At 37.2% G+C, this 11,287-nt stretch overlaps 1 protein-coding gene across 1 annotated transcript in view; it reads right to left on the bottom strand.

Moving 5' to 3' along the window:
- Nucleotides 1-2,765: 2,765 nt before the first annotated feature.
- The window catches only part of LOC102835944 (olfactory receptor 7G2-like), a 24,061-nt gene continuing 15,539 nt past the window's right edge, over nt 2,766-11,287 (bottom strand). The window contains exon 4 of the mRNA XM_006877467.1: nt 2,766-3,717. Within this exon, the coding sequence (XP_006877529.1) occupies nt 2,766-3,717 (952 nt within the window). The remainder of the gene's footprint in view (nt 3,718-11,287) is intronic.

Genomic DNA, 11,287 nt, shown 5'->3' on the forward strand with positions numbered 1-11,287 from the left:
ATTGTTGTTAAGTGCCGTGGAGTCGGTTCCGACTCATAGTGACCCTGCACCGGGTTTATCTTTATGGGAGCAGAACGCCTCATCTTTCTCCCGTGGAAAAGCTGGTAGTTTCGAACTATTGACCTTGTGTTTCACAGCCTGATTCATAACCACTATGCTACCAGAGAGAGAGAGAGCGAGAGATTTTCTTTCACAGAAATTGCTCCTACTGTTGAAGAGGTTAGCAAATTCCTAGTAACTGAGTTGATATTAGAGTGAAGGGTTCCCCTGACTCACAGAGCTGCCCATTCAAATGACCCAAGATCGGCAGGTCAGATGACCAGTTTCTGGCTGCAGAGATGAATGAATCCAAGGCTAAGATGGCTAAGATGGCTAAAATGGCTAAGATGTCAGGCTGTTAATGACTAGGATCAGCAAGCAATAAGGCAGACTGTTTATTTAATATTAAGAACTGAAGTTCAGATGACCAACTAGAAATGGGATCTGGACAGAGCAAAAAAAGTAAGCAATGCTAGAATGTCATAACCCTGAGGAAACTAACTTTAAGTTGATTGGCTACTCAAAGCAAAACTCATCACGGAAGTGATATTAGATTACATCATGGATGATAACCATATCTTAGCTGCAGAAACTCTGAGAACTCTGGCCCAATCAAGTACATACAAAACATTCACTACCACATATAGTAGTCCAGTGTTCACCTGTTCATGGACATTTAGGTTTTTTCCATCTTTGTGATATTGTGAATAGTGGTGTAATGATGTGTGTATAATTTTATCTATTCTTGTCATAATTATGATAAACATGTAGTAGTCAAAGTATTTCCAAGTTTTTAAGGAGACATCATAGATTTTATACCAATTTACAAGTCCACCAGCTGTTCCAGTTTCTCCTTATTCTCCTTTACCCCATTTGATGAAAAGAAGAAAAGGTTCTCCTGGAACTGTGACAATTCTTCCATGAAAACTCCATTGTTCTCACTTCTATAGCCAGAAAGATGATTCTGACTTATATCACAATAGCTATTTTTGTACTTGTGCAAAAATTTTTCTCCCTATTTCTGCAAATTGATCTTTCTCCTCTTATAACCACCACAACAACTATATAGCAATCATTACACTATGTGCTTGCAGTGATTGCAGTTCCTTTTCCAAACAAATCACTCACCAGTTGGTCAGTTTAATACTTATCTATGAATTATTTATAATTCATGTCAGGAATTATATTAAAAAGCTTTATATGATTATACTCTCATTGACAGGATTATAGGAACATTCTTAAACAATGAAAGTTGTTGTTGTTAGGTGCCATGAGTTGGTACTGAGCCACAGCAACCCTGAGCACAGCAGAACAAAACACTGCCCGATCCTGGGCCAACCTCATTATTGCTGCTATATTTGAATCCATCGATGCTACCACTTGGCCAATCCATCTCACCAGGGGTTTTTCTCTTTTTCTCTGACCCTCCAACTTACCAAACATGATATCCTTCTCCAGTGACTGGTCCCTCCTGACAATATGTCTGAATTATGAGAGACGAAGTTTGGACATGTTGGCTTCCAAGGAGCACTCTGGCTGCACTAATGAAAGTAGGATCATATAAAACTTCTTAATGGGCAATGATTGGTGGAGTCCTGCTGTGGCGCTGCAGGATGATGGGCTGGACTGCAAGGACAGTTTGGACTGCAATGTCAGCTGTTCAAGCCCGACAGCTGCTCCTTGGAATCCCTATATAGGGATGCAATGAGTTGGAATCAACTAGATGGCACTTAAAAACACCAAAAACAACTCTTGTCAGTGTTAGAAGAGTACATTAGTTTGATTTGGCTGCTAAAGACTTCTTCACAGATGTTGTCAAACCTGGTTGATTAATGGAAAAAAATATTGTCTTACAGTTCTGGAGGCTAAAACACTGCCTGATTCTGGGCAGAAATCAAAGTGTCAGCATAAGTGCACTGTGTTCAAAGACTTTGAGAGAAGAATGCATTCACTGGATCTTTCAGCTTCATGAATACATGGGGGTTTCCAGCTTTTCCTGGGCTTGTGGCCATAAGATCCTAGGTTTCATTCTGTAGTTTTGTTGCCTCCAACTTTCACCTGTGTCTTTTCACTTTTATGTTTTAAGAATGTGATTGCAATTAGGCCCATCAGGATATGTCAGGTTTAAACTCCTCTACATTGGCCATTTGTTCAATTAATGTAACAGTCATTCTTTATCATGTCAGTAATATTAATAAGTTCCTTAGGGTATGAAATATAATTATAGAAGCAACCACCTGAAAAAAAAAAGTAGCAACCACCTAACCCAATACAGGAGAATATGATGACTCCATAAAATATCTGTTCACATTTGGTACATGAAGGAAGGTGAGATTTTTTTCTATGGGAATCATGTGTGGTATTACATTTATGTCTGCTACAGCAACCTAGAGACCTGAGGAAAACTAATTCTAAGATGAAGCCACTCCTTGCAGGAGTTCGGTCCTCTTTTTGTTCATTCCCACCTATAAAGTCATTCTAATAAAAGAAAGTACACGTTAACATTTGATGATATTATTATCAGAGAGTTTTCTTAAGTAGTAACAAAAAAGAGTTCTTCACACATGATGTCCAAATATCTCAGAACCACCACAGACCACAGAGTAAACATAATTATGTCATTTGGTAGATGATGAAACTGAGTGCAGCTAATGCAAATGTTGATCCTCAACGTGAGTTTAGGAGTGACAATTATTTACATTAGTGTATTTTCACAGATGACAAAATCATTTAAAAGAAGATATCTTACCAATGAGTTCTGACAAGCTTACCTTTATGTCTTTGTTCCTTAGACTATAGATAAATGGATTCATCATTTGAGGTACCACAACATACATCACTGAGGCTATTGCTGTGTTTATGGAAGAGTGTGAAAACACAGAACTGATGTACACACCTGTAGATGTCCCATAGAATAAAAAAACAACTGAAAGGTGAGACCCACAGGTAGAAAAAGCTTTATACTTTCCACCAGTTGATGGTATTCTCAAAACAGAGGAAATAATTTGAGTGTAAGAGAATATGATCCCAGAAAGAGGAATGCCACCCAATATGCAAGCAAAAAAATATATCACGATATTGTTGATGAGGGTGCTGGAACAGGAGGCCTTTAGGACCTGAGCAAGTTCACAGAAGAACTGAAGGATTTTCAGTTCTCTGCAGAAGGAGAGATGCAAAACCATAAGACTTTGGATCAGTGCATTCCCCTTACTAATGAATACAGAAAGTAGAATCAACAGGCCACAGAAGCTGGGATTCATGATGACTGTGTACCTCAGTGGGTGACAGATGGCCACATAGCGGTCATAGGCCATGGCTGCAAGAAGAAAATTTTCAAGACCACTAAAAACCAGGACAAAGTACATCCGGCAGAGGCAGCCTGTGTATGTGATGCTCTTATTCTGTGTCTGGATGTTCACCAGCATATTTGGGATGGTAGTTGTGCTTAAACAGATGTCAGTAATGGACAGAATGGAGATAAAGAAGTACATGGGAGAATATAAGTGGGAGTCAGAACTGACAGCCAGGACAATGAGCAGGTTTCCAAGCACAGTGACCAGATACATGATGAGGAACAACATATAAAGCAGGCACTGCAATTCTGCATCTTCTGTCAGTCCCAAGAGCAGGAATTTGAAATCATCTGTGAAGTTTCTGGGTTGTATATCGCTGATAAATCTGATGGAAATATGGGGTGACAATACAATCAAATTGTGGTCTTTGGACTGCCAGCAACAGCAGCAACACTGTAGACAGATATTGTGTTAGGGAAGGAAGAAGTGAAATGGAGATGAATACAAAAAGTGTAACTTTTGTATGCACATTATTTGACTTTTTATAAAAGAAAAGAAATAAATCTAAAGTTTATGGTACAGATTGTCAATCATTACATATTTTTGAAGGGGAATGGAGAAGGTCTTTGTGCTTTTATTACATTTTCTGTGCTATGCTACAGCAGAGTCCTAGTGTGGTGTGATATGATGAGCACTGCACTGCCAACTACAAGTCCACCTTCCACTCTTTGGAAATCCTTTTAGGGCACTATGAATCAGAACTGACTCAACAGCAGGGAACAACAAAAACATCCATGTATTTATGCTCATTTTAAATATCTAGTACTTCTTTAAAAAAAGAAATAAATAGACTTTGAAAACACCATGTTGAATCCATTTCTGACTCTACCTTGCACCCCAGATATCAGAGGCAGACAGGCAAGATAATACAAATATGCACTGACAATGAGGAAAGAAAGACAAATTAATCTGACAAACCCATCTCTACCGCCATCACCACCAAATAATTCATCTAAATATCAGAGAAGTTTGTCACAGTGATCATTTTTGACAAGGGTTAGGTTATTATTTAACAACAACAAAATAGCCTTCTTTGTGATTTTAGAGATGGAACAACAAATTAGAAGAATGAGAATTCTTGTAGATATATAAAGGATTTGACAGACAATCAAGATTCCTATGGGAGTGTAGGCTCCATCATTTCCTACATATGCGTGTTGTAAAACACCTGCCCTCCTTTCCAACCATTAACTAGTAGAACTTCAGTTACCTGTCTGGCATTTCTCAGTAATGATGGCTGACATCTGCTCTGGCTTAGAAGACTGAAGGGCTTTCCTCAGGAAAGACAGAGGGTTTATAGGAATCAACAAGAGTCTTGGGCAAAAAGGATAATATCTGGGAAGAGGGTCATATGTTCTACTTGACTGAAAGGAAAGAGTTCTTAAGTGAAATATCACTGGCAGATTACTTGTCATGTCTGTACCCCTGGAGACTCAATATTCAAAGCTCCCAATTAGCCCAACACATTTATCATTATTCTGTCCCCAGGGTAGTAAAAATTGCTGATCCCCTGATCTTTTGAGACCAGCTGCATGCCATTCACTACTGTCCATTTGTTTCTGCACTATGTCACATATCTTGTGCACGTGAATCGACTGTCATTTTCTAGTCTGATTATTGTGTTGTTGGGTTTTTTTTGGTACAACTAAAGACATCTATATCTAACTACTGACATCCAGAAACACAAATATGCATTATGAAAATATAGTTTAAATGTCTGAATATTTATAAAATGTTTGTAAATATTAGCAAAGCTATGTAAAAAATGAGGTCTCAGTAATGTTCTAATGCTCATTAACTATTTTCTGAGCCTTCATCTATAAAATGCATATTTTATGGAATGTTTTCTAATCCATTCCTTGATACATTCTGAATATAATTAGTGTCAACAAACCTGCATTTTCTTTTTTAGAGTTTTATAACTACCTTTCATAATGTAGATATATTAGATTAACCTACATTTTCTTTATATTGAGAGACTGTGGATTGAAATCATGACATCTGATTTTTCATAGAGTTGTGAGAAATTATAATATCACTGGAAAGATATGTGCTTCATCCATACTTGCAGAAAATTTTCTTAGCTCTTGAGTAAAATGTAATACATAAAGATAATGTTTCATGTGAAAATAAACTTTGAAACTTTTCATATTTTTTATTAACTGTTTTTATGTGTATATACATTTATTTCATCACTTTCTCTATCTGTACAGAAAGTCTATAGTGATTTGATATATCAAAAGAAACTGACGATGAGGTGGCATTGCAATGAGACCTTTTTCCTTCTTAACTCCATTCACTTCTTATGCATGCAATAATAGATAATATGTGTTGGTGATGTTAGCTACTGTTGAGTTGCAGCATCCCTATGTACAACAGAAACACTGCCCAGTCTTGCACCATCCTAGCAATTGTTATTATGTTTGAGCCCATTGTTACTATCACTGTGTCAATCCATCTTGTGGGTCTTCCTCTTTTTTGCTGCCTCTTCACTTTTCCAAACATGATGTCATCAGCAAACTCATTAATATGATAAAGTGTGTCATGTTTCAAAATGAAGCTCAAGCAAAAAGCATGATGAACTTTTTCCAAGTGCCATATTCAAACAGAATGTGAGTGTACTGAGCAAAGAAGGTCTGTGGATTTATGTTCATAGCAAAAAAATTGTACTGGACATTTACTATTTCCAGGGTATAAGTGCTAAGTATTCTAGGAGACTAGGTACTTGAGTGTAAAGGAAGAGGAGGTGTTTCTTGGTTTTAGGAATGCTAGTGAATACAAGTGGTCTAGACAGACCATGGGCCCAAGATCATGGATTTAGAACTTCCGAGTTTGGCTTGTTTCAGAGTCGAATGCCCAAGGAGGAACTAGAGCAATTTGTATGCTGACTTATTTCTGGATTCAAAATGGATTCAATAAGACCCAATAAGACTCATTTGTAATCTCAATTCACAGAAAGAGGACTGGTGATTTGCAAGATGGACTATGTACTTGTTGAACAATGAAGTGCATATAGATATAAAGAGAGGGGAAACACATTCTGATTCAAATAAGCCAACATCAGATGCAGTTGGGTCAATTTTGTCACAGTAAAACTGACCTCCATAGGATTTTCAATTACTGATTTTTTGAAGTTGTAGATCATCAGACATATCTCTCAGGGTGACTCTTTGTGACCTTGAACTACTTGACCTTTAAGCCAGCATCCAAATATGTTACCTGTATGTACCTCTTTAGAACTCCTATTAATTCAAATAGAGTCTAAATAAAGAAATTTAAACCTTAGACAAAATACAGCCTTGGTGATAGAAATGATGCTAGAGAATGCATGATAGAATTCTGCAAAATCAATGATTTGTTAATTTCAAATATTTTCTTTAGAAAGCATAACAGATGACTATATACATGGACTTCACCAGATGGAACACATAGAAATTAAATTGACTACATCTGTGGAAAGAGAAGATGGAAAAGCTCCATATCATCAGTGAAAACAAGGCCAGGGGCAGACTGTGGAACAGACCATCAATTACTCCTATGCAAATTCAAACTGAACACAAAGAAAATGAAAAAAGTACACGAGAGCTAAAATATGACCTTGAATTTATTCCACCTGAATTTAGAGATCATCTGAAGAACAGATTTGATACATCAAACGCTAAAGACTGAAGACCAGAAGAGTTGTGGGATGACATCAAGAACATCATACATGAAGAGAGCAAAAAGTCATTAAGAAGACAAGAAAGAAGGAAAAGGCCAAAATGGATGTCAGAAGAGACTCTGAAACTTGTTCTCCAGTGTAGAGATGTTAAAGCAAATGGAAGAAATGAGGAGGCCCAAGAGCTAAACAGAAAATTTCAAAGATGAGCTCAAAAAGATAAAACCAAATATTATAATAAAATATGCAAAGATTTGGAATCAGAAAGCCAAAAGGGAAGCTCAGCATTTCTCAAGATGGGAGAACTGAAGAAAAAAATCAAGCCTCAACTTTCGTTATTGAAAGATTCTCTGGGAAAAGTAATGAATGATGCAGAGTGCATCAAGAGAAGATGGAAGGAATACACAGAGTCATTGTACCAAAAAGAAATGGTTAATGTTCAACCATTTCAAGAGGTACCATATGATCAAGAGCCAATGATACTCAGGGAGGAAGTCCAAGATGCATTGAAAGAATTGGCAAAGACCAAGGCACCAGGAATTGATGGAATCAAAAGTGAAATCTTTGAAGAAAGTGAGGCGGCACAGGAGGCACTCACTCATCTCGGCCTAGAAATTTGGAAGACAACTATCTGGCCGACTGATTGGAAGAGATCCATATTTGTGCTCATTCCAAAAAGAAGTGACCCAACAGAATGCGGGAATCACCAGACAATCTCTTTGATATCTCAAGAGAGTAAAGTTTTGCTAAAGGTAATACAGAAACGGCTACAATCATACATTGACAGAAAACTTCCAGAGGTTCAAGCTGGATTCAGAAGAGGCTGTGGAACGATAAATATCATTGCTGATGTCTGATGGATCTTGGTAGAAAGCAGATAATATCAAAAAGATGTTTACCTATGCTTTATTGACTACACAAAGGCTTTCGATTGTGTGGATCATGACAAGCTGTGGACAACATTGCGAAGTATGAGTATTCCAGAACACTTAATTGTACTCATGAGGAATCTGTACCTGGACCAAGAAGCAGTTGTTCGAACAGAGCATGGGAACACTGAATGTTTTAAAATTAAGAAAGGTGTGTGACAAGGTTGTATTCTTTCACCATACTTATTCTACCTGTATACTGAGCAAATAATTCGAGAAGCTGGGTTCTATGAAGAAAAACGTGGTGTCAGGATTGAAGGAAGACTCACTAACAACCTATGATATTCAGATGATACAACCTTGCTTGCTGAAAGTGAAGAGGACTTGAGTCATTTACTGATGAAGATCAAAGAGCACAGCCTTTGGTATGGATTACACCTTAATGTCAAGAAAACAAATATCCTCACCACTGGACCAATAAACAACATTCTTATCAATGGAGAAAATATTGAAGTTGTCAAGGACTTCATTCTTGGATCAACTATCAACACTCACGGAAGCTGCAGTCAAGAGATCAGAAGACCTGCTGCACAGGAACTTTTTAAAGTATTGAATAGCAAAGATGTCAGCTTGAGGACTAAGGTGCGCCTGACCCAAGCCATGGTATTTTCAATAACCTCATATGGATATGAAGGCTGAACTGTGAATAAGGAAGATCATAGAAGAATTGATGCCTTTGAATTATGGTGTTGGAGGAGAATACTAAAAGTGCCATGGGCTGCCAAAAGAACCAATAGGTCTGTTTTGGAAGAAGTGCAGCCAGAGTGCTTCTTAGAGGCCAAGATGGCCAAACTTCGTTTCTCATACTTTGGACATATTGTCAGGAGGGAACAATTGTTGGAGAAGGATATCATGCTTGGTAAGATGGAGGGCAGGAGAAAAAGAGAAAGACCTCCTAAGAGATGGATTGGCCATGTGGCATCATTGATGGACTGAAGTATAGCAGCGGTAGTGAGGTTGGCCCAGGATCGGACATTGTTTCGTTATGCTGTGCATGGAATTTTTATGAGTCGGTTCTGACTCTATGGTACCTAACAACAACAACAAAGACAAAAGTTATTTAAATTATTAAATAATGTTAGGAAACCAGAAGAATTATTAATCACCATAAATTATTAAATAATGTTAGGAATTCAGAAGATTCATAATCACTAAAAGTTGTCAGAATGAAGGGAGTAAAAGTTATACATTAATAATTAGAGCCTGCAATAAACCACTTCACTAATGACTAGAACAGGTTGATGTCTCCAGTACTGCATTCGTTTAGTGAAAAGTTTCAATTTGCATACCATCAGTTCCTGGAGTCTTGTTTTATGCTAATGCCATCTGTTTAGATTGGATTTCTTCTTTCATTGTCATCAGTTTGTGACATTTGTCACCCTGAATTCATTGTGTCAGCATATCTTTCATTGCGTTCTATTTTCCACTATATACTACTCTAGTTTCCCTGTCCATTACATTCTCAAATTTGTTTTTTTGAAAATTTTTGGTGTTTTGGTATCATGCTGATATTTTGTTTTGTTTTTTATGAAGGGTACTGATATTATATGATTTTGTTATTGTTGTTAGATTGTGTCCAGTCAATTCTAACTCACTGTAATCCTATACATAACAGAATGAAACATCCTTATCTGGTCATACTCACAATTTTTGTAATGTTTGAATCCATTATTTCAGTCACTGTGTCAATCCATCCCATTGGGTATCTTCCTCTTTTTCAGTGACCTTATACTTTGCCTAGTTTTATGCCTGCTTTCCAGGAAATAGTCTATCCTGAAAACATATCCAAAACATGTGAGACATAGGTTCTCCATCTTTGCTTCAAAGAAGTATTCTGACTGGATTTCTTCCAAGACCTATCTTACCCTTGATTTTAGTGACACTCTGCTTTTTCAGCAAAAGGTGATGCAGGAAAATGTTTGGTTCTAGATGCAAAGTGTGTCTCTGTGCAATGGGCTTTGGGAGTTCATTAATCTCTGCTTTCCAGGTTTGATTTTTTTATAAATAAAATTTTGATTTCTGCTCCATCTTTTTCTCCCATTCTATCTATGAGAAAAGTCAATGTTAGTCGCTGGGTCCCATGTAGTTATTCTGGTCTCAGTTTAGTTGAGGTAATGGGTCATTCAGACTTGTTTATTTTTTGCACTTTTAGTTACCTTGCTTTTTTCAGTCATCAAGGACAATGCATAAGAGGTACTGAGGAATGATGTCTTTGAAATATGAATATTAAATATATCAAAAAAATTGTCTTGGATGAAGTACAGTGAGAATGCTTCTTAGGAGAAATGATGGTGAAACTTCATGTCAAACATTTTGGACACGATATCAAGAAGAAAAAGTCCTTGGAAATGGATATTATGCTTGGTAAAGTAGAGTCAGTGACCAAAGAAGTCCCTCAATGAGATGAATTGATGGTAATAATAAGGTCAAAATAAACAACAATCGTGGAGATGGTGCAAGCCCATTAGAGCTATGTTTACCTGTTCATTATGTATCAGAAATAACACAATGGCAACTTTCAACAATGACAACAAGCTTTGTCATCACTATTGTTAGTTGCAGTGGTATTGACTACAACTCTGAGTACCTCATGGACAATGTTAAAATGCACAAAGTATTTGAGTGTGTATGTTGTTTTATTTATTTTTTTCTTTTTTAAAATAAATATTGTGACTTGAGTAACATTTATGTTCTCTTACCATCTTTCTTATTCATAGTCCAACTTTCATATACATATATTCTTGTTGTGGTTAAGTGATATTGACTCAGTTCCAACTCACAGTGATTGTATATAGGGTTTCCAAAGAGCAGTTGGTGATTTACATATGAGGTGATTGAAAATACCATGAATTGAGTGAGGCACACCTTACTTTTCAAATTGGTATCTTTGCTGGTGGAAACTTTAAATAAGCCTTGTGCAGCAGATTTGCCTAATGCAATACATCATTTGATTTATTGTTTGCTACTTAATGTCCTGTGTGGTGTTGTGGGTTAATGCATTGGATTGCAAAGTCCATTTGAACCATGTGATCAGCAGTTCAAGCTCACCAGCTACTTCTCAGAAACTCTACACACGATTGCTGTGGGTCAGAACCAATTTTATGGCACACGACAACACTTACATGGGGGCTGATTTTGGACCCTAGAAAATGAAGCCTTGAATAACTTCAATCTCGTCTCCTTTTAGCATGTTGTTGTTGTTGTTGTCAGGGGGCATCAAGTTGGAACTGACTCATAGTGACCCCATGCACAGCAGAATGAAACAATGTCTGATCCTGGGCCAACCCCACCAACCCTGCCACACTTGA

The sequence above is a fragment of the Chrysochloris asiatica genome, unplaced genomic scaffold (assembly GCF_000296735.1).
Source record: "Chrysochloris asiatica unplaced genomic scaffold, ChrAsi1.0 scaffold00502, whole genome shotgun sequence".
Classification (NCBI taxonomy): Eukaryota; Metazoa; Chordata; class Mammalia; order Afrosoricida; family Chrysochloridae; genus Chrysochloris; species Chrysochloris asiatica.